This window comes from Notolabrus celidotus, chromosome 22, assembly GCF_009762535.1.
Source record: "Notolabrus celidotus isolate fNotCel1 chromosome 22, fNotCel1.pri, whole genome shotgun sequence".
In the NCBI taxonomy this organism is placed as follows: domain Eukaryota; kingdom Metazoa; phylum Chordata; class Actinopteri; order Labriformes; family Labridae; genus Notolabrus; species Notolabrus celidotus.
Genome location: NC_048293.1, coordinates 10,653,290 through 10,676,310, shown reverse-complemented (window position 1 = coordinate 10,676,310; position 23,021 = coordinate 10,653,290). Strand labels below are relative to the sequence as shown.

The 23,021-nt window shown below is 40.2% G+C and overlaps 3 protein-coding genes across 5 annotated transcripts; 2 read left to right on the top strand and 1 right to left on the bottom strand.

The window, feature by feature from the left end:
- Positions 1–10,501: 10,501 nt before the first annotated feature.
- LOC117806057 (kazal-type serine protease inhibitor domain-containing protein 1-like) lies at positions 10,502–13,024 on the bottom strand. The gene is made up of 4 exons (XM_034674726.1): positions 12,176–13,024; positions 11,895–12,055; positions 10,786–10,933; positions 10,502–10,698 (listed from the first exon to the last, which is right to left on the bottom strand). The coding sequence occupies exons 1-4, from the start codon at positions 12,639–12,641 to the stop codon at positions 10,604–10,606; spliced, it is 870 nt and encodes a 289-aa protein (XP_034530617.1). The 5' UTR covers positions 12,642–13,024; the 3' UTR covers positions 10,502–10,603.
- Positions 13,025–14,408: 1,384 nt separating this feature from the next.
- Positions 14,409–18,350, top strand: gale (UDP-galactose-4-epimerase). Of its 2 annotated transcripts, none has more exons than XM_034674723.1 (11): positions 14,409–14,564; positions 15,252–15,379; positions 15,576–15,688; positions 16,188–16,301; positions 16,639–16,815; positions 16,903–17,016; positions 17,140–17,206; positions 17,294–17,379; positions 17,494–17,571; positions 17,768–17,882; positions 17,989–18,350. In XM_034674723.1, the coding sequence occupies exons 2-11, from the start codon at positions 15,259–15,261 to the stop codon at positions 18,051–18,053; spliced, it is 1,050 nt and encodes a 349-aa protein (XP_034530614.1). In that variant the 5' UTR covers positions 14,409–14,564; positions 15,252–15,258; the 3' UTR covers positions 18,054–18,350. The 2 variants fall into 2 exon arrangements, with proteins under 2 accessions (XP_034530614.1, XP_034530613.1); XM_034674722.1 differs by having other exon boundaries at positions 14,410–14,564; positions 15,573–15,688.
- A 396-nt stretch (positions 18,351–18,746) lies between these two features.
- zbtb8a (zinc finger and BTB domain containing 8A) lies at positions 18,747–21,871 on the top strand. 2 transcript variants are annotated; one of them, XM_034674720.1, is made up of 4 exons: positions 18,747–18,938; positions 20,187–21,061; positions 21,200–21,369; positions 21,461–21,871. In XM_034674720.1, exons 1-4 carry the CDS (start codon positions 18,874–18,876, stop codon positions 21,776–21,778), a joined length of 1,428 nt encoding a protein of 475 aa, XP_034530611.1. In that variant the 5' UTR covers positions 18,747–18,873; the 3' UTR covers positions 21,779–21,871. The 2 variants fall into 2 exon arrangements, with proteins under 2 accessions (XP_034530611.1, XP_034530612.1); XM_034674721.1 differs by lacking the exon at positions 18,747–18,938 and adding an exon at positions 19,153–19,186.
- The last annotated feature ends 1,150 nt before the right edge of the window (positions 21,872–23,021 follow it).

Genomic DNA, 23,021 nt, shown 5'->3' with positions numbered 1-23,021 from the left:
GCATGTTTAGCTCTAATTTACTCATCAAAAACATCAGAGTGTCTCTCGATAATCTCCACAGTCCATTGGTTGTTTGGGGTAGAGTCCCCTGCCAGAAAGCATGCCCTGGAATGTTAAACACTAATTCACCTCTGAGCTGTGGAGGTGGATAAAGTGATTGTTCTATCTGGGAGCTGATTAAAACAGCTCTGGCCTGTTTCTCCCCTCTGTGTTCACCTCTGACGTCCACCACATTCATTTCTGTATTCATGAGCGGATGAGAAAGCGCAGGCAGAGCTGCTGCCGTATTACAGATAATAAGGCCAGCGGGCACCACATTCGCTGCCACAGGTTTCCCCCTGCCCCGGCTCATTCAATTACTTCACAAGAGTCCTCTGAGGCACAGCTGCACTATGGGGGTGAAGAGGAGTAAATTGAGGTACATTCATGTAGACACACACACACACGCACACATCTCACAGACACAAAGAAGTGGAGGAGGCACACATGCTGTAGCAAGAGAAGGCGGCGTATAAAGGATTTTACTGACAGGCATTTTTGTTGGTAGTCAATACATTTCTGACACAAGTAGATGACAAAAAAGGTCCATCCTCTGATACCCACTGGCTCCCTGAAGATTGTAATGATACTGATAATGACTCCATGTAAGAAAAAAATAAATCAGGGCCATTGCTCATAGACTCCATATATGAGGTCACCATTATCTTGATGAACGTGTAGACAGCTGCTGTATCATTGCGGAGCATGAAGGATGGACCTTGGCAGACCTAATGGGCCATATCCTTAATCTATTGACATATGGAGCTACACATTATTCATCCCTCTCATTGGTTACAACTATTAGTCAGCTTATCTCACTTATTCATTATCTCACGAGAGTAGAAATCACTGTAAAATATAACATATCCATATCCACAGTTATAACAAAAACAATACTTTCAAATGTGGAAGATCTGTACGAGTTTGCCACTGGTTGTTGTCTCTCTGGTTGCTATCCATGGTACTGAAACTCTGCCTTTAAATTTTAAAGATGCAGCTGCCTCTTAGCAATGCAGGCTCTTTAAAACACACAGGACCAGAGGGAAATAAAGCCTGTGCCTTGATGTAACAAGTGTTTAGAGCTCAGATAGTAATGTTTTAACATCATGTTGGTAATACTTGATTTTTATGTCTTAAAGGAAAACTAACTCACTAATACTCTCATGTGTAAACTGTAGCCACCTAAAGCTTATTTTAGCACAAAGACACACATGTGTATGGCTCGGCCTAAATGTAAAAACAAACCCCTTCCAGTGCTTCCTAAATTAACAAATTATACATTGTATTATACATTTTATGTCTTGCCGTTTTTCTCAGTCGCTTTGGTACATTTCTTGAATCATCCTCGACATTTGCAAAACAGTAAGTGCATTTCTCAAAACAATTCGTACAAATAGCAAAACACCATGGATTACCTGCAAAAGCCAGTATCTTGCTCAAAATCCTCAGTTCATCTCTCAAAATTAAATATGTGTCAATGAACGCGTCAGTACCATCAGAATGACAAGTCCTTGAGTCATTGTGTACGGATAAGACAGTCAAATAGCTTAGTCATGGAGGGACGTTCTGATGTAAACTATGGTTAAAGTTTTGATGACAGTTATTGTAAATTGTAAGTTACACCGTAGTGTATTGTGGCTCTTATCTCATCAGGAACATGCATATGTCTTTTGCCTCTTCCTCTGTTTTGCCTCCCAACTCCTCCACCACACAGCCTCACTCCTCTTCCTCTTCTTCTCTCTGGCTGTTGACCCAGTTCAATTCCTTGTCCTTCCATTGTCAGACATTGTAACATTGTGTTGTGTTCCGGCTATATTTACACTTGCCAGTTGATGGTTCATGAGATGCACCTTTGAGCTATTTCAGAAAACTGGTTGATCTAATGTTTTACATATTTCCCTTTGTTAGAGAAAGTCAAAATTCACCTGGGAGCAATTTAACAATTCAAGACAGATTTAGAAAAAAAGTCTAATGGAAATGTACAGAAATATGACTGACATATTCTGACAACATGTTCAACAGTTTTGCATGTGAAGACTTGTGCAATGAACTAATGCCTAAATGTTGTGGAGGTTGAGACTATCCAACAGAGACCCATTATAGTACATTTTGATCAACATGACATAAGCACTTGATAATGTAGGAAACAGCAGAGAATTGTACATAATCATTTTCATGGATGTACCAAAGCATTTGCAACTTGTTCAACGAAATGAGAAACTGCTTTTTTGATGTGCACAAGTGACGCAATGATGTGAACAAGTAGTTTTAAGAATTTCAATTTTTGGAAAAAGGATAAATAAGGGCATTTTCCAAAATAACAAAAAAATAATGAAATACCAAGAGAGTCATCTTGTAGCAATCATACTTCAGGCTCAGTCAATGCATATTTTTTTCTTCTTTAATATTTTGTGGCTATAGTTCATGTTGCTTTGTGGTATGTGGAAATATTCAGGGCTCAAGTATTTAAGTACATCATTGACATATGTACATTAAAGAGGAACCTTTTGTTGACCCTTGACTTCGGAATGCTACATTTTCCAAACCAAGAATTCCCAGAACCGGCTCACTCCTCATTAGACTGCATAATTTGCATTCTCTTATAATTGTGCTGCTTCCTTGATTATTAAATGATCACCCTAATTAGGGAGAATAATAGGGTTAATCAGACTCTGCTCATCACACTTATTATTATTCCTGCAAAAAAATGAAGGAAAAGATACAGTACTTGATTAATTATATCAGCCTTTTCATCAGCTGGGCTACCATTCCCCCCTCTGAAATTAATATCATGTTGTAAATGGAAGGAAGGAGCTGGCCGGACACAGACAGATGAAAGATTTCACTCAAATTAATTAAGCACTAATTATGCGGTGGGAGTTGGGAGCAGTTTGCATAATGAGCTCTATCAAAAGAGATCAGTCATGGAGAGGGGCTGTAGAGTTTCTCTACAGCCTTCAGATGATATACAGACGCCACTGCAAGGCATCAAGAGGGCGACCACAGAAGTGGGAAGAGGGTTAAAGCACTTGGAGGATTGAGTCGTGAGGTTGAGGAGTGTTTTGTTTGTCAACATGCTGTGAGCCAGCAGCTTACTTGCTTGGTTATGTTTGTTCCATTCTAACTTAAATATATTACATTTGTCCTGGGGCTATGTGTGTCTATTTTCTCCCTCAGCGCAAGCATCAAATAATGAATTCCCTCCTCCAGCAGGAGGCAAGAGGAACAGAACGTCCCTTTAAATTCAAGCTAATCACAAACAACCTGCATTCACTCTCAAGGGAGCTTTAAGGACCCTAATCACCTCTCTCTTCATTTCTTGCAGTGTCCAGTCATTGTTGATCAGGGACTAAACGGTGGCTATCTCTCTTAGACAATAGCCAGAGGGATTAAATGGACAGAAACTCTATGTCTTAATTGTCTGTTTAATCACAGCCACTGTGTAGTGTATGGAGTTGAGTTACTTGAACTGATTTGTGCCACAGCAGCAGCAATCATGCATAGGCTAATCAGGCTGCACAGCCCAGCACTGCCCTTCAAGGTCTCCAAGTGGAATTACAAAGACTGTGATTAGTTAATCAAATGAAGAACCCAATGTCCTTCCTTTATTTGTGTATACACCTTATCTAAATGGAAATTGTATAGCTAAGGCACTTCTACAAGGACACATCTACATGTGAATGATCCTCCTTGAGCCCTTGGCAGCGAATACAGAATAAGATCTTTTATACCCAATCATCATGTTATGGCATCATGGAGTCTTTACATGTCTGAATGATATTTGTTGTCAATGCTCATGTGAATGATGCAATCAGTCAGTCTGTTGTGAGGTGAATCAGAAAGCACTAGAAAGCATCTCTTCAAATGCACATGATGATGAGAGCCAGAATGTCAAGACTGTATTATTTTGGGCGTGGAGAAAGCGAGCCAGCAGGGTAAGTAAGACATCTTATTTGTAGAAAATAAACTGGTTAACTTTGATGTAGATAGATCATACCAAGATTATATCCATTAACTTTGATTGATAACTGTTCTGTTCTCAAACACATTTTTTGAAAAAAATGTGTTTAATGTGTAGCTCATGTTTGGTCTCCACACTCTTGCAAATGAAATTAAATGAAAAAAAATCAATTAATCCTTATTTGTATAGTGCCAAATCACAACATGTTATCTCAAGACGCTTTTACAAACATAACAGGTCTAGACCATATACTCTATGTTATATTATTAACAAAGACCCAACATCAAGACAGGATACAATTGAGTCCCCTCTTATAGACAGGACTCAGTCTTATCTCATCTTAATGCACCATGAGCATTGCACCTCAGTATTTAGCTAGTTACAGCAGCAAGGTAAAACTTCCTTTTAACAGGCAGAAACCTTGAGCAGAACCAGACTCATGTTAGACTGCCATCTACCTTGACCGAGTCAGGGCTGGAAAGATGGATAGAGGATATTAAGAGAGAGAGAGAGAGAGAGAGAGAGAGAGAGAGAGAGAGAGAGAGAGAGAGAGAGAGAGAGAGAGATTTGGAAAGAGAATAATTGTAATGAAGAACTTGCAAAAGGAAAATACTTTGCTAAAGATTCATTGGAATTTATTTTTAGCATTTTTATTTGAAATGAAAGTATGTTGTTTTTTAATAATTTAGCATACTGTTGCTGCTGGAGTTACAGCTGGTGTCTGGAGTTCCATAGCAGAAAGTCGTCTATGGTAGAGATCCAGAGGAACCTACGAGATAAAGGAGCTCAGGGACTCCAGAAAGTAACTTTAATGGGACAGGGAGAGTTAAAGTAAGTGATTGAAGGGGGGGGGGGGGATCTACTAAGTTGTTAACAGAGCGAATGTGAGGGGCTCTGGTGGCCTAGCGTTCTAAGTGCCCCACATACAGAAGCTATAGTCCTCGTCGCAGAGGTCGCCGGTTCCACTTCCGGCCACGACTATATGCTGCATGTCTTCCACCATTCTACACTCCCCTCATTTCCTGTCTCTCTTCAGCTGTCCTATCAAATAAAGACATAAAAGCCCAAAAATATTACTTAAAAAAAAAACAGAGCAAATGTGCTAGCTGAGTATGTCATCCACTATTAGACTGATAGTTATGATTCAATGGGGAACTTGAAATAATAACAATTTTGAAATGATCTAATTAAAAAACATTTGGGATTATGTGCATAATTCTATTGATATATAGGCTATCATGTTTCTGTGTTTCGTTTGCCTGTTTAGCATAAGCAGTAAGAGGATGAATCGGAAAAATAATTTAACAGTACATGCATTATTTATAAAATTAAGGGGGATAACCCACCCAGCTGTGTTGATTTACCAGTATGGCTTGGGTTTTATTAAAGATAGGCAATTTCATTAAAATAAATGCCCTTTATTGAAATTGAGACAAGGCATGTTAAAGGAGCTCTTGATATATATCTTTGATGTTTTTCTGTTGCCTGTTGAGCCAGATGTTAACTTAAATAAAGTAATAAAACATTTGTAAAGCTGACATCTATAGCTATAGTTTAACTTATTGGCCAGCCCAAGATTATGACAGAAATATATTGACACTTAGATTGAAACATTGATCATGCATGTACATATTATGTTCATTATAAAAAAGAATAGCCATAGACAAATAAAAGGCAGTGCAATCACTCTGGGTTAGCCCATATTGGACTATCATACAATGTGTTGGCACAGAAAATATTCTTAAGTCATATTTTGCATCAAAGCAAACTTTGTCTTGCACAGAACCTTCTGTCAGTCATGCTGTTTGACATTGTGACTGCTGTCCAGAAGGAGAAAAGATTTCCCTCCACTGCTTTGTGGTGACTTCCTTCCATGGGCAGCAGACTTGACCTGCTAACTCCTCCTCGAATCACCTCTATTATTTGTCAGTGACAGCAGCCCTTTGGAGGATGGGGGCCACGCTGAAAGTTACAGGGTCGTGGATGTCCTAATCCATCTCTGTCTGAACTGCGATTGATTGTGATTTAGTGCGTGGGGCGGGAGATAGTGGGGTTCCATTCTGATGAGCGATAGGTGGGAACCCTTTGACTCCCAGCACATGGCAAGCAGAGGCAGGGCTGTGATGAGGGGTCACGGGCAGCTGGTGGGGGTAACTGGGGTGGATCTGGGGGTTGGATGGAGGCAATTTGGGGATCGCATGGATCACAAGATAAAAGGTGTCCGAAATCTTTGACAAAGCCAACCAACCAACTGCCTGAGTCTATCACTTAGCCCATCCATCACCCATTCGCTTTGTGGTTAGCGTAACAGCCCAAGCTAATCATTTCATGATCAGAGATAAACAAGTGACAGTGGATACAGCAATGTGGAATCAAAAGTATAAAGCTATAATAAGGCGTTAATGGGAGCTAGATGAATTCAGTCCCTGGCCTCCTGACTGAAATAAGAACCATGTAAGCACCTCACACTGAGCCTTTCATTAAATGTTTACCTGTTGAAGATACTTGCAATATGACGGCTGAACATCATTCACGGTTTCAGTGAGTGATGTAGCTTGCTTGGAGTTTGAAATGTTCGGCTGCTCTTAGATTTCAGAATGAAACTAACATTACTCTGAAGGGATTTACCCCATATGGCGCTCTGAGAAACTCAGAGGAGATATCCATCCAGATTAAAAGAATAAAAACTCATCTAGTGTGAAGAAGACATGCTTGATATCCTGTCAGCTGCTTGAATGTCCCATTTCTCTTCTACATATCACAAGACTCCAGATATGCATAATTTAAAGTATTTGACTGGAAGCAGAGGAAAATGGCTTTAACCAAAGTCAAATAATCTTCAAATCTCTATACTCAAGGGCAAAGTTGAGAGCTTTCCTTGAATGTTTTGACTGAGATTTGTCTCCCAGTTGAAGTGCATGCTGTGGAAGCTACAAGCTATCCTAGGAAGGATGTTACACCAAGATTTATCCTTGCTTCAGTGGGCCACTCCAGCAGCTTAACTTCATAATCAACCTGAGAGGCCTCCTCGGGGCTGGATTGTGAAATAAGAAGACAGATGTGAGGTTACTGGGAATATGAGTTCATCTGGTGTTTATTCTAACAATATTTTTTTACTTCTATCCAAAGTGTTTAAAATCATGTTTTCTTGAACTTTCTTAATTATCAAAGCAACATCAGTATTGTAAGAGCAGCAGTGAACAAAGACAGGTTTATTGTCAATCACAGGAAGTTGTGCCAGCCAGGTGAATGTGAAGCCAGTAACCTGATCTGCTGTTGACAGAACAGGGACAGGTGCTGCAGCCAAACTAATCCATACATGAATGCTAGACACAGGTCATCCATTAAGGCATATTGATTCAAAGCTTTAAAAGACTGCTCCTCAACAATCCCAGGCCTGGACGTACCTGTGCGGTTGCCATGATAATTGCAGTAATGCGAGATGGCTTGTCTGGAAAGGGAAAGGAATGTTCTCTGTTTATTCAGCTAATGCTGGAAACATTTTGTCACACAAGGGACCAGAGAACATCTCTAGAATTGATGTTTGAATTTCGTGAGGGGAAAATAAGATAACTGAGTTGTGTACTTAGGCTGAACTTTCTTGCTGCAAAAATGATATATGACTCAGGGAAGTTTGACGTCAGTAGGTTTGGAGTGGATACTTATGGGGTCTTATTTTAATATCTTGCATGACTATTTCAGATGATAATGTTGTGAAGGGGAAACGAGAACTCCCTTTGATTCAGTGCTTTTATCAAACCCACTCCCATAAGACCTCAAATGCCAAATAAAGGTTTACAGGCAGAGGCCAGACATCTGCTGCTCTCTGATTGGTTGACAAGCCAGCCGCAGTCTCACCTGTTATCCCCAGCCCAGTGCATGGTAAACACCCTCAGTCAGAGCTGCGGGGAGAAGGAGCCCATCTGGTCAGCAGCATTAACAACCAGCTCTTTAACAATGGCTTCCAGGAAAAGGAGAAGGGCACAACAGGCCATATCTGCCAATAAAAACAGGCTATGCATGACATTTAGCGCCTGATGCAGGGCTTAGCAGCGTACAGGTTACCCACTGTCCACACCAGCTCCTGGCAATAAAACAAAAGGCAATCTCACAGAGCGGGAGGACATTGTGTGTAAAGCCGCCTGTTTCAGGCTGTGATCTCATAATTTGTGTATAAAGATGCAAATAGAGCATATAAATAAAATGCATGAAGGGAATCATTTCAGGATGCTTTTACCTATACAACAGACAAATACAGAGGAAATAGTTTTTCAAACACTACAACCGACACCTTTTATATCCATCCCTATGAGAAAGAGTCATTTCGTCTGCAGAAAAGGGACTTTAAAGTATGATACGCTGTTGAGCAATAGTTGTTTTTGGCATTGTGTAAATAGGAAAAACACAAAACAATACAGGAAAAGGGAGTTTAAAAAGATCTTGATGTGGACGTAAAGCATAGTCGAAAATTTGAGTGTTTTTTTGACCAAACAGTGCCACCTTGTGTTCAAAATGTTCATGTCAGAAAACCCAAAAGGTTCAAATTGCACATGGAAATAAAACAAGTAGTTGTGTTCATTAAATTAGCTTTACTGGGGAGAGTGAAAAACTATGAAACATATTCAAACAATGGTAACTTTTCTGATCATTTACTTCATTTACTTCCCTGGGCAGTTGGCCTTGTGTTTTTTTCTGCAGATCAATGTTGTAGAAAAATACTGAAAATGAATCTAACAGCTTAGAACTCAAAGGTTACTGTAGCTGTTTAGGTGTACATGTTGCTGTTTTTATAACTGCCTCTGCCTTGCAAACAGGGATGGAGACAAAAGTCTAAATGAGATCTTGGGGATACAAAGAGGAGTGGGAAGACAGAAAGGTTAGGGATGGAGTTTGAACAGCAAGCAATGGGCTCTCTACAGCTGCTGGCACTAATGAGGATAATTACCCGAGTAATAACATTAGCCTATCTGAGGGAATGGAGGGGAAGGACAAGTGGTTGTGTTTGTGTGTGTGTGTGGGTGGGTATGCAAGCATGTGTGCGTGCATGTTGCTGCTGCTTGTGTATGTGCATGCATGGCAAAGCGCGTGCCTTTCCTTCTATCTCACTTGCAGTCTCTCCCTCATTCCCTGAATCTCAATATCTCTTTGTTAGCCCACAATAATTGTATTTGGGCCTCATATCCGCCATATCAGATTCGAGTTTGTACAAGGTAATTAGCAAGGGAAGGGAAGCCTCCACACCAGGAGGACAATTGCCCCCATGACATCATTCTGGCTCCACTCAGGAGGGGAAGCTTTTTTTCCTCTCCTTCTTCTTCCACTTCATCTTTCTTGTCATTCAGCTTTCAAAAAAGAGCACTGAATAGGGGCAAAAAAATACAGTGGCAGGCAAAAGTCGATGACATTGAAAAGGAGGAGAGTTGGGATTAAGAAAGTAAAGAAATGAAGAAAAGGAGGAGAGATAAAGGAGAGAAAGGGGTGAAAAGTGATTTGAGAAGAGATGGAGGGCTGTGTTTTCACCGCAGGCCTGTAATCTCCAATCAGCTTTGACTAACAGACAGCAGGGGAAAGTTCCTCAGCGTTAATGCAGCTTTCCATTCAGAAGGAGCCAGTGTATCCAGCTGGGAGTCAGGGGATGAGGGGAGGATTAACTGGCACTCAGGTGGAGAGAGATGAAGAGAATCAGACGGAGACCCTGCGGATGGTCACACCCTCTCTCACTCCCTCCATTACTCTCTTTCTCCCTCAGAGATTAGATGTACTGTACTCTGTTTTCTTTCTTTTCCTTTCAAGGAGTGTGCCAGTGTTAAAGGATCCTTTTATTATCATCCAGTGTATGATAATTAGACATATATTGTACATTCTTCTTAGCAATTAAGACTAGGGATTAACGTGTGTAAAAGTACAGGAGAGGATTAGGGCCACTGAAAAAAAATAAAAATAAGGTGCGATATTTTTTTTATTATCATTCTAAGATTAGAGTCATACTTCTGAGAAAAAAAACTTAATTCTGAGATTGTCATAATTATGTCATATTTATGATTTTAATCTTAGAATCTGTCTTTTAGATTAAAGTAAGAATTCTGAAATGTATGTCAGATTATGATTTTTTTTTCTCAGAAATCTGACTTTAATCTCAGAATTCTGACTTTTTCTCTGAAATCTGACTTTTATCTCAGAATTATGACTTTCAATCAGAATTTTACTTTTTTCTCAGTAATATGACTTTGAGATTAAAGTCAGGATTCTGAGATTAAAGTCAGAATTCAGAATTCTGACTTAAATCTTAGAATTTTGACTTATTATCTGATCTCAGAGTAATAAAAAAATATTGCACCTTGATTATTATCTTTTTTTTTTAGCATCCCTTGTCCTCTTCTGTATAAAAGAGCACAATATGAGAGTGATTAATAATAACAAGATGACTGATTATGAAGAAAAGATAGCTGCTCTGATAGCCGCATAGCTGATAAACGCTATGTTCTTCTTTTGAATTATGTTAGCTGATTCTTTATCTTAGTATACAGACTTTTTCTCTTTATACATCTTTGTTTACAGGCAATTGTAATAATTGTAACAATTGTAACAATTGACTAAAGTGAATCAAAGCAAGTTTTCCGTTGCCACTTGTCCATCACCACTGCCTTCTTTCAGATAATCAAAGTGTTCCAGTTCCTCCTCAACATGTTCCTTTATCCCTGCAGAACACATACAATCAAAAAATCAAGACAGAATAATTAAAATTTACCTTATGACAATATGCAGTATGATGATCAAAGACTCACCGTGCTTCAATACTGTGAGCTTTGCTTCTGCAAACATTTCTCCCAAGGCATTGTGGGAGATGCAAGAGTAGATCCCTGCATCTGAGACATGAAGACCCAGTATCTGTAGCCAGGTGGAGACACTGTAGCGCTGGGGCCCTCCTCGAGTCTGTCAAAAGACGGGATTAAATCTCAATATTTTCAAATGAATTCAAGATAAGAAATGTTTGCACTGGGCCTTTAACAACATAAGGATTAAACAAGAATCATATTCAATTATATTCATCATTTCTCTATTACTATCCTTATTGATACTCTAGCACAAACATCTTCCTGTGTTAAAAAAAAGTCTGATCATTTAGTACAACCCCTGTGTTGGGTATTATTACATATATAACTATAAACTTTCTGGTTCTCATCTCAGCCTTAGAACACAGAACAACAATCAACTGTTTTCCCATTTAAAGGAGTACTTCAGGAATCAGTCACTTCCACAAAGCGGAGGTCTCACAAGAAAAGGGGAAAACAGAAAAGTCAATATTTTGTTCACAAAGGGTAAAATATTCTGACTTCTATATTGGCCAACCTCCAAAAACAGTGGTTTTCTCGTCTCACAGAATGCTTCTTATTTGCATCTTTTAAGACATCATCCATCCCTCAGACTTTGAAAAGCCACAAACATACTCCCCATGATGAACTAGAAGGGCACTCAGAGGCCACAGACCTCCAACAGGACAAGTAGTCTGGTCTGCTTTGATATGTAAATATGCAGTCATAGCAATTTCAGGCTACATTTCCAGACTGTGAGAATTCAATTAGGTCAAATGTATAGCTTTTCTGAGAGTCTGATCTGTTTTCATTGCTTGTATATGAACCACATCCTCCATAATTGTTCTTTTTCAGGATTCAAATCGGGATCAAGAGTGACGATCCTTATTTGCCTATGCTACACACAAGTCTAGTAAAAATCAGTTGAGTGTTTCTTCAAAGAAAATCAATCAGAAGAACAAAAAGTGCCCGATTACTCAAAGACACCTTTATCCAATACTTGTAGTTAACAGAACAAGGACCCTTAAATTTAAAAAGTCATACTGAAATGATACTTTTCAATATTCAAATACACTTCTTACCTGAACAGAGATGTGAGGATCATCTCCTGGCAGAGAGTTGTCATGTCCTTTCTTCCTCCAGCTCAAGTATGGAAGAGGGTAAGCTGAGACCTCGCACCCAAACACGACATCACTTCCGATGTACTTTGAAAGGTTTCTCGGCGCCTTGAAAATGTGGGGAGCTGTGGAAGAAGAAAAGGGATACCCCAAGGTTCAAAGCTTGGCTCCCTTAAGATAATTCCTATCCAAATAAGATTAAATCTTCAAAATGCTAACTGTGACTGATAAAAGAGTGCAGTGACCTGAGTGGCAGGGACCCCTTTCCACAAGCTTGAGGGTGGTGTTAAGGCTGCTGGCGGTCTCTTTCATCTGACAAACATTAAGGTATGTCCATCCATCTGAACCACACACATGGCCTTTTTCCTCACATACACAGATAGGTTCTGGATCACCCCTGTGTCTCATCTTTGGTATTTTCTTCTGGCAGACCAGGCCCTCTCCACAGCTACCATAGAACTTCTGAGCCCCATCTGGGTCACACTGCTGCCCCTCAACATTACCACACTGCTCACAGCATCCACAGGCATCCTGAACCCGACCTGCAGGGCAGACAGAGACCAGGGGACAGAGGTGCTTGTTGCACTCCCCACAGCTGTCGCCTTCCTCCCACAGCCGCAGCCACCCACGGTGCTGAGGGGGCAACCCGAGGGAAAAAGAGAAACACACACTCATCCATATACAGAGCTTAGATATGCTATTGAACTTCATCCTTGTGTACAAAGTTGAAACAACAGATGTGAAAACTCTGTAAAATGGTTAAACTGTGTCTAATTTACAAGAACGACAGCAGTCCTGTTGTTCTGCTGATGTCAAACAGTCACATGTTGTTCCTCCTCAGAGTTTTAAGTGTTTCCTTCTGTCTCTGTCCACTTCTGAAAGGCTCTGTTGTTGTTACTATTACTATGTATCCCCACTGAATTATTCTTCCATTTCGTTTTCCTCCATCAGATCCAGCTGTATTCCAACAAAAAGACAGCATTTGCAGAGAGCAGACAGAGGACTTCACCTCCAAGGTATCTGACTCGTCCCATTTATGCTTGCGTCCCAGTTCTGCTCTCTTTCTTCCTGTGCCAGTGTCTCTGAGAAGGGCAGGGCTTTCAAATGGGCTTCAAAAATGACACATATGAACCAATCCTGCTCAATCTGCACTTTGTTGGCATATAATGGGAAAAAACATCCTTCTATAAAAAATAATGATTCAGTGTATAGTCAATATGCATCAAAAATCACATGAGGTACTGAAGTTAGTAGAATTATGTTTAATTTTAGAAGCACTCTTTCTTGTAATCTAATGTGAAATTCTTTATTTATGAAACGTTCGCGGATTTTTCATCATGATTTATGTACGTTTTGAGGAGGTTGTGCAGAGCATTGTCTAAAATTTCAAATAGTGAGTATAGGAATTTATGTTATGCTGCTATATTTGTTCTTAGTCATACTGTCAGTCATCATCTATACTCTATTTCTAAGTCAAACAGATGTTAACTGCAGATTTCCATTTGATCTTTCATTCCATCTATCTTCAGAACTCAGTGGTCTGAAATTATGCATGGAAAGACATGGCCATAGTCAATCAGGATACTTAAGATTCTTGGTTTTGACAGTAGATTAGGTAATAATGTTACAAACATTTTCCTCCAGGACTTGATTTGTTTGTTTGTTTCTGTATACACTGAGTATGCTTGAGGTTATAGTTTTTCAGTTTATATTTTTGAGAATAGTATCATTTTGATGCAATGTGCATACATTTGAACTGTATTCTCTGACGTCCTTTTATACATAAAGCCCTGAATAGTGTGAATAATTTTAATCATATGAAAATGCTGACTTCAATATTAAGATGTCTTTGATTCCACTGATCCTGGACATTTGTCAGGTAAGAAAATATGCGAATAAATAACATTGTTTTTTAGAAATTACTTAATTTATGTTGTGTTTTTTAGTTTGTTTTCACATTAGAGAGCCTTTATTTAGTACTATGCTGCATTCAAATTCATGGATACAGCTTTGCCTTGTAATCGAGGCTCTTGATTTGTTCTCTAAGTTACGTGGCACTTCTTCTTCTGCCCGTGTATTAAAGGTTGGACGGGTGGCTCGGCACAATCGCCTCCTTGTGTGAATGGTCAAAGGCAGGGCTTCTTAAAAAAAAGTGCGGCCTGACGTCACGGCATGTGAGGTTCTGACGTACAACGGCTCTGACTTACAGGACAGTTAAGGCAGCGGAAATGATCGTGTAAATCAGACTATTACTTCAGAATAAAGAAAATAACACGAAATTAACGTTTGATAAAAAAGACTTCTAAGTTACTTTTATTACACTACACGAAAATCATCCATCCACTGATTTCTTCATTATAGTCATAAACCGAGTTTAACCGGATTTAATGTTAGTTTCTACAAATTTAGAGTCCGTGAGCTTTTATTTTGAAAGTAAAACACAGGAAGTTATGTGCGATCGGTACACTTTTACTCCACGTTTAACCGGAAGTAACACATGTCTGCAGGAAAAGATCCTAGAATGAATTGACAGGTAGACCTTTTATTTTGTTCTCTCGCTCTACCTGTTTCTTCTGACTAGTTTACCGAGAGACCCCGACGTGAAGGATATTTACACCGAAGTTGGGGAACTAGGTAAGCCTTTCCTTTTTGTAAAAAACATATGGTCTCATCTGTCTCTGTGACAGTTTGTCGAGGAAGTTAAACAAATGGGCTACTGAAATTGATAAAGATGCAGGGATGAATAAAATAACATGATTTACTATGACTCTTTGAAAGGATAAAGTTTCACACATAGCTTAACTAATTGATTTGTCTTCTGTAATCTGGTCTGTAAAGTCCAAGCATAGTATACAAATGATTTAATGGGGAAATCTGGAAGAGTGTTGGCACATAACTCAGGCTTAACAGTTTCCCAAGCAGTAAGTGATAAAATGAAGTCAAGCAAGTTGTGCAATGTAGAGTACCATTTGAAATCTGGATTATCTCTAAAGATCTAATTATAGCTCACACTATAGAGGAGTAGTTGTTCCTGACTTTTGATCTTGCAGGGACCACAACTGTTTTATGTGGTAGGACAGGTTAGGGCTTGAATTTGCTGACGTGGGACAAAACGGGTGGGTCACATATTTGTCAAGTGGCATATTGAAGTGCTTAAGCAGCTCAGACAATAAGGATATCCTGTTTGTCAAGAGCAGGTGTTGATTATGGCTTCAGGTCATGTTACTTCTCAGGAATAAAATCATGCCAACTATTAAATAAAAACAGGGTTTTAAATGTAGGGTTAACTGCATGTACTAAATTGTGTGTTGTGTTTTACAGGTCTAAAATGGCAGAGAAGGTGCTGGTCACAGGTGGAGCTGGCTACATTGGGAGTCACTGTGTGATTGAGCTTATAGAAGCAGGTTATCAGCCTGTTGTTGTAGATAACTTCAGTAACGCTGTAAGAGGTAAGCTCCCTAACTGGAAACTCAGGCTAATGAATAACTTTGTATGTCTTCATGAACTTGGCTGTTCACTTTGTTTATTGGAATGATACTCATATCTATTATTATTGTGTGTGTGTGTGTGTGTGTGTGTGTGTGTGTGTGTGTGTGTGTGTGTGTGTGTGTGTGTGTGTTCTACATCTTCCTGTGACTGGAGGAGAGGGTGATGTGCCAGAGAGCATACGAAGGATAGAGAAGCTCCTGAACACCAGCATTGAGTTTCATGAATTGGATCTTTTGGATCAACCTGGTTTGGAAAAACTCTTCAAAAAGGTCAGAAAAGTTTCATAAATAATATCAGAAATGGAAAAATAATTTGCTTAAATGTTTAATGGATGAACAAAAAAAATTATATGTAGCATTTTTCACCATTCATCAAGTAAAAAAAATATAAGGGGGGATATTTTCAAGCAAAAATATGTTTTTCTCTCTATATATAATATTTTTGTTTATGTGAAAAATATATATATATTATAAGAGTTTTGATTGAAACATTTTTTCTTGAAAATATCCCCCAAAATATTTTTTTACTTGATGAATGGTGAAAAAAAGGAATATATTTATATATATAGATGGATGGATGGATGGATGGATGGATGGATGGATGGATGGAGGGTGGATGGATATATATTCCTGCCTGCCACTGTACATTCTCATAAAACATTGAAAATAGTTGGTGAGACTTATGGCCTGAATACTGTATGTGCATATTCATATAGAAAGGCATACCACATTGGTCATACCACTGACTGCATATCTCTTTGTGTTGCAGCATTCCTTTAGTGCAGTGGTGCACTTTGCTGGACTGAAGGCTGTTGGAGAGTCGGTGGAGCAGCCTTTACGCTATTACAGAGTCAACCTCACTGCCTCCATGAACCTGTTAGAGGTCAGTGTTAGCTTTTGTCATGTTCTCTGACACCCTCCGTGTTCTATGATGTCTGCACTTCCCTCATCATTTCAACCGTCCATCATTTCAAGCGATCATCATGTGCACTTTCCTCATAACTTTGCTTGAGAGTGGGTTTATTGATACTAGATTATGTAACTCTAACACTGCACTTTTGATAACTTTTGATAATATCTGGAATTCGCCCTGTCTAATGCAGACAAAGGTTCTGCAAACTCATATGGTGTTTGTGTGTGTGCACTTTGGACTGCTACCTCACTGGCATGCTGACTGTATGTGTGTGCTGAGAGTTTGTGTGCATCTGCATGTGTCTCAGGTGATGCAGGCTCACAAGGTGCACAATCTGGTCTTCAGCAGCTCAGCCACAGTGTACGGAGACCCTCAGCATCTTCCCATTGATGAGCAGCACCCTGTGGGTGGCTGCACCAACCCTTACGGCAAGACCAAGTACTTTATTGAGGAGATGATCATGGACCACTGTAAAGCTGAGAAGGTATTGATCAAGAAAAAGAAAGCCAGTCACAGGCAAATACAAAAATGTACTATACATGTTGTCTAATTCATGCTTCTTTGTATGCAGGATTGGAATGCAGTGCTGCTCCGCTATTTCAACCCAATTGGAGCTCATTCATCTGGCCTGATAGGAGAGGACCCTCAGGGTATCCCCAACAACCTGCTGCCATATGTTGCTCAGGTATGCTATCTGCCAAATTTTCAGCTACATGAGAGCATATAATGTGCATCCCACAGTGTGTTGTAGTTTTTGCTGCCAGGAAATTTGACATTGTTTGCATTGTTTAATTAATCTATCTCAAAGGTTGCCATTGGGAGAAGACAGTGCCTCAGTGTTTTTGGGAATGACTATGACACACCCGATGGCACAGGTAATTAAGGAGACCTTCACATATAAAAATTGTGGATTGAAATATTCTTTTGGGCAAGATTCAGAAACAGGTTTTCTCACTTTCTAGGTGTGAGGGATTATATCCATGTTGTAGACCTGGCGAAGGGACACATATCAGCTCTGAAGAAACTGAAGGAAGACTGTGGATGCAAGGTACATTTAAGAAAAGAAAAAAGGGGAGCTTTTGAACCACATTTACTTATTTATTACGACTTCACAATGTATATTTATAAGCTTGCCGGCATATGTTAATTACGGTGTCTGTAGGTTTACAACCTGGGAACAGGGAGAGGCTACTCGGTGCTCCAGATGGTGAAAGCCATGGAGAAGGCATCGGGAAGACAAGTGAGTGACAGCAGACCCCCCCACCCCGTTTAGTTCCTCATGAGAGTAACTTGGAGTAGTGACCAGATGTATTGTGTTTCACTGAGTGTTTAAGATTGACCAAGCTGATGCCATCAAGAGAGCTGAAGTTCCAGGTTTTATGCCAGACCGCCCTTCTTTTTGTCAGTTTAACACGTCTCGATTTGTCCTCTCATAGATCTCATACAAAGTTGCCCCGCGAAGAGGGGGAGACATAGCATCCTGCTACGCTGACCCATGTCTTGCAGAGAAGGAGCTGGGCTGGAAGGCCCAATTTGACCTGGAAATAATGTGTAAGAACATGCTTAAAGATCATTCATGAAAAAGTCTGCATTTATTGTGTATTTTCATACATTTTCACAAATATAGCTCAATAATTATATTTTTGAATCTGTGTAGGTGAGGATCTTTGGCGCTGGCAGTCCATGAACCCCACAGGTTTCTCAAATGGTACAGCTTCATGATGAATTTCCAGACTTGTGTTATCATCAAACATTCTGCTACATCATAGGGCCAAAGGGAACCATACACTTCCTCATCTTTGTATATCGCATTAAACATTAAACCTGAAGAGAAGCCATATGCTTTGTTTTGTTATGCTTAATTTTCCATTTGTTCTATATTCTCAATGGTACTTTAAAATTGTCTGTCTGGTTTCTCTTTCTTCTTATTTCAGATAAGCCTTTTTCTTTACTCTATGAATGTACTGATCTGTGAGCCATGACAATAAAAGAATAAACACATTTTCTTACTGAAGGTAATGAAGCCTGCATTTCCTCTTCATTTTGATGCAAAGCATGTAGACTGTCACAGTACTGACTAAATTGTGTGATCAAGTCAGACCCATAACACTAAGAATATTTTAGGGGAAGATATACTTTCATTCATATTTTGCAAATGCAGTAAATCCACTATTTAGCAGCAAAGAAACACAAGTACCTTTGGAAACATTAGTGATAGGTTATTAGGAAATCCACCTCTATGATCTTATCAATAGAGGGTGAGTGTCACATCAGTCCCAAAAAAATTATAGTGGAAATGTTAGGTTTTTTTTGGCTCGAGTCTTAGTGGTGTATATTCTGTCCATGCAGTGCATGTTAACGGTGCACTAGGGCTTTAAATGGCTCCTTGAACCCTCGGGCACCCAGTTAATAAACACCCACGTCAGCACAGTGCTTCAGTTGCTCTAACCGGGTTTCGGTCTTTAGGGCTGAACAGGAAGTGCCTGACTGTGGACCCTTGACGAGAAAAAAAGAGCAAAGAGAAAACGCAAAACAAATTAAAATGGATATGGTGGCGGACATGGGGGCGAGTAGGCTGTATCGGGCGCCGGGTGAATCGAGTCACCAGTGAGTATCGATGGATTTTGTCAGGCATTTCACGGCATGGGGCGTAAGCGGGTCCTTTCTGACACCTCACGCCTGGGAACGAGTAGCTCGGTTTGGGCAGCAGGCAAATCCTCCCCGCTGCTCTCTGCGCTCCGGACCTCCGGCGAGAAGTGGGGGTGGTCGGGAGCATGAAAACGGGCGTGTTAAGTGCGTCCCATCCCTAGTGTAACACAGTGTTCACGTAAATCAAAGCAGAAGGTTCAGATGCTGTAGGTTTGTGTCTGTTTTTCTATTGTGTGCTGGCTGAAGCCTGAAGTGGGCGTCGCTCCAGGACAGACTGGGCTGCTCTGGTGCGCCGCTACCCGCTTTTTTCTCTCTGGACTGCAGCACTCTGGTGTCTTTTTGTAGGTCGCTTGATGTCTGAATTAAAGGAGGATGGCTTGGTTTAGAAATAAGACTCGATTTCATGCAACACGAAGAGCACTTTTGAGTAATGCATGCGGGCGTTGCACTGTGTGGGTTATCGGGCGCTGCGGAGCCTCTCATCAAGCTTCACGCAATTCAAAAATAAATGTGTGTGGTTCATATTCGACGTAATGATGCCTAAATGGATTACTGTAGAAGATGAAGAAATACCCTGCAAATGGGGTTGCGGTATATTTTTTAGTCGTTAGATGACATGTCCAGCTACAGCAGTTTTATATGTTCTCCACCTATCAGCCTCATGTGTTTGTGACATCTGAGATTTTACGCGCGCCTCGGCTTCCCTCAAGGGATGATTACGGGGTTTTGTCACCCGATGCTCTCTGACTGGAGTCGGGTGTAGCCCATTAGAAGAAGATTTTGATTGAAGGGTCGTGCAACCAATCTTTATGCAGAATGGAGTCCTGGGGGCGGGCTGCTTGTGGAGCTGGAGATGGGCCAGTGTAGAAACAAAGGCAGTGGATAATTGATAACTACATCAAAGGGCTGACACGGCTATGTTTATTATGTGACCTGCAGTTAATATTTGAAGCCTTTATAGTGACCATTTACCAAGGTAAGCTGACTATCATAATCTTAGATGTCCCATGAATCACTCTCCAGTGTGTAGGCATACAGACCCATTAAATTCATAGCTTGTAAATCCAGCATCATCAGAATGAAAGTCTTAGTTTCTACCATAGATGTCCAAAAGGTCTGCAACACGTCTGATTTGTCATTTTCTTCCACAAGTTATTCTCTGGTGCAGAAACAGAAAGTGAGTTCTGTTATTGTTGTCTCCTGCAGGCAGCCTCAGAGGTGGTTCAACACCGCTGACATCACAGTGGCTCACCAAAGCAACCTGCTGAAGCAGTTAAACCAACAGCGCCGCCAAGAGCTTTTCTGTGACTGCAATGTGTTGGTGGAGGGCCAGCTCTTCAGGGCCCACCGCAACGTCTTGTTTGCCAGCAGTGGCTACTTTCGCATGCTGCTGTCCCAAGGGCCGGATGGGCTGTCCGACTCTGTCAATGCCACCTTCGATGTCTTCAGCCCTGAAACTTTCACTGTCATTTTAGATTTTATCTATTCTGGGCAGCTTGACCTCTCCAGTCACAATGTGATTGAGGTGATGTCTGCAGCCAGCTATTTGCAGATGAACAATGTCATCAACTACTGTAAGAACTTCATCAAATCCTCCTTGGATATCAGTGTGAAAGATGAAGATAGTGAACGCTGCCTTGGTTTGTCTGAGACCTGCAGTTTCACTAGTGGAACAGGAGAAGAGACGTCAGAGCAGCAGCAGCAGGGCCCCTGCTCTGTCAGCCCCCCACCAGCGCTCTGGACAAGAGACAACTCTAGATCCCAGTCTGGCTTTATGGGGAAAGACTCAGACCAAGAGGCATTGATCTCAGCCCCAAAGACTAACCCAAGTAGCCCCACTGATGACCTCAATGTAGAGGCAGATGAGCTGCAGGACCCTGAGGATCCTCTGTACACTTTGCCTGGGTCAGAGCGCCGGCGAGGCAAAGGAGGAACCAAGAGGAAAGCACCACATGGCACCCGCTCCAACCAACATGAAGATGTAGCCATCCAGGAGGCAAGGACACAGAAAGCAGAAAAGGCAGAGGAGCTATATGCTACTCTACCATCTATTGTGGGCGTTATTGGACATTTTAATAAAGGTGATATGGACTACACTAGAAAATGGAAAAGTTTTAGTTTCTGCTTTAACTTTAACCTTTAGACAAAGACAGAAATACTGATAAATGGGGAAGAACCAGAAAAGTCAAAGCTCTGCATGTTTTTCTTCCTTTTTTCAGACTCCAACCCCTCTATGCGGTTTAAATGCCCATTCTGCACACACACAGTGAAGAGAAAGGCAGATCTGAAGCGGCACTTGCGCTGTCACACAGGGGAGAGACCATATCCCTGTCAGGCCTGCAACAAACGCTTTACTCGCCTGGAGCATCTTCGTAGCCATTTTGAAACGGTAGGTTATCAAGGCTCAAAATGCTTTGTTTTCAAATTCTTTTTTATGTATTTTTCTTATGTCACTGTTATTTTATCTTACTTGTCTATAGATCCATCAAGCCAGGAAGCTGGTGTGCAGGAAGTGTAAGTGTCAGGTGACAGAGGAAACGGGTCATGTGGTGTGTGAGGGCACAAGACGCTATCGCATATGCACCACATGCATTCAGGAAGTGGGTTGTGACGAGATGCCCATGGACAGTCTAGATGGAACAAATGAAGAGCCAGCCCTGTTGCTGGGGGTGGATGGGGAGGAGGAGGGGGACACCAAGGGCAGCTGGATGGTAACTGATGACGATGACCTGGCTGAAGACTCGGGGGCTGACCTCATCATTCAACAAGTGGACGACAGTGATGAAGAGTTGGAATGAATTGAAACCAAAGTGTGTGCAGAAGCTAGCAGGAATATTGAGTGTGTGCTCATAGCCATGCAAGAGAATTTATGCATAAAATACTGTATGTGATCAGCTGTTGTATATACACAAGTTTATATTATGTTCTATAAGTTGTCTATCAGTTAATGAAATGGTTCATCTTTCCTTTCAAAGAGATTGTTGATTGTGATAAAACAGAATGATTTCTGTTAAGCTTCATGAAAATATGCAGTATCCAAAGCATGAAAAGTCAATGTTTCCTTTGCTTAAATTATAATTATATACTGACTCTTTCAAAGAGGTTTTTGTATATGCATGAAGAAATGCCTTTGCTTATTTTTGGGACTACTTCATTGAACTAGCAAACATTTAAGCAAACAGAGTGACAGGAAACGAAGATTTGTATATTTCAGTGTGTCATGGTTTCTGTGCTTTCTATGATTATGCTTTATTATAAATGCACTATGGTATAAAGCCAATTATAATTTATTTCATTGTTTTTTTTTTACTGTTTGACACATTAAATATATTTTTATACATTTCTTTGCCTCGTCATTTCATCTTCCTTTTTCTTGGCAACTGGAAAGCACAATGACATTTTCAAAAAATGAACACAAAAACGTAAAAGGAAAAATACATTTAAAAGTATACCAACATTTTCAGGATAACGAGGATAACGACTACTGAATTTTTTATTATTGAGTCAGAATTCTGAGAAAAAAGTCTGGATTCTTGGATTATCTATTCGGCCCCCATGCCATATTTTGCTATATTTAGTCTGCCAGGTCTCTTAGTGCAATAAAGCAATTATAACCTCAACCCTTTTAAATACGAACAAGTTATGGACATCTATTTTTTCAGGACAACTTGGGCTGTTACAATATGAACATTTTAATGATGACAAATTGAAACTTAAGTTGTACCACAATTATAATATTATATAAATAACAAAACGGAAATTGATTATCACAGATCTATATTCAAATCACAAACAAATCAGCATTAAATAGTAATGTGAACTTCTGAACATTGTTCCCTCAAGTCTTGGCTATTAGAAGAAAAAGAGCAACAACATCTGACTTTTTTCTCAAAATTCTGACTTTAATCTCCTTATAAAATATATGTACTACTCCTTACATTTTTTTCCAGTGACCCTAATCCTCTTCCATATACATTTAGTGCAATAAGGACAGAGTGGTGTTTTTTAAACTGCAACTTAAGCCTTAAATTATCCTGATCC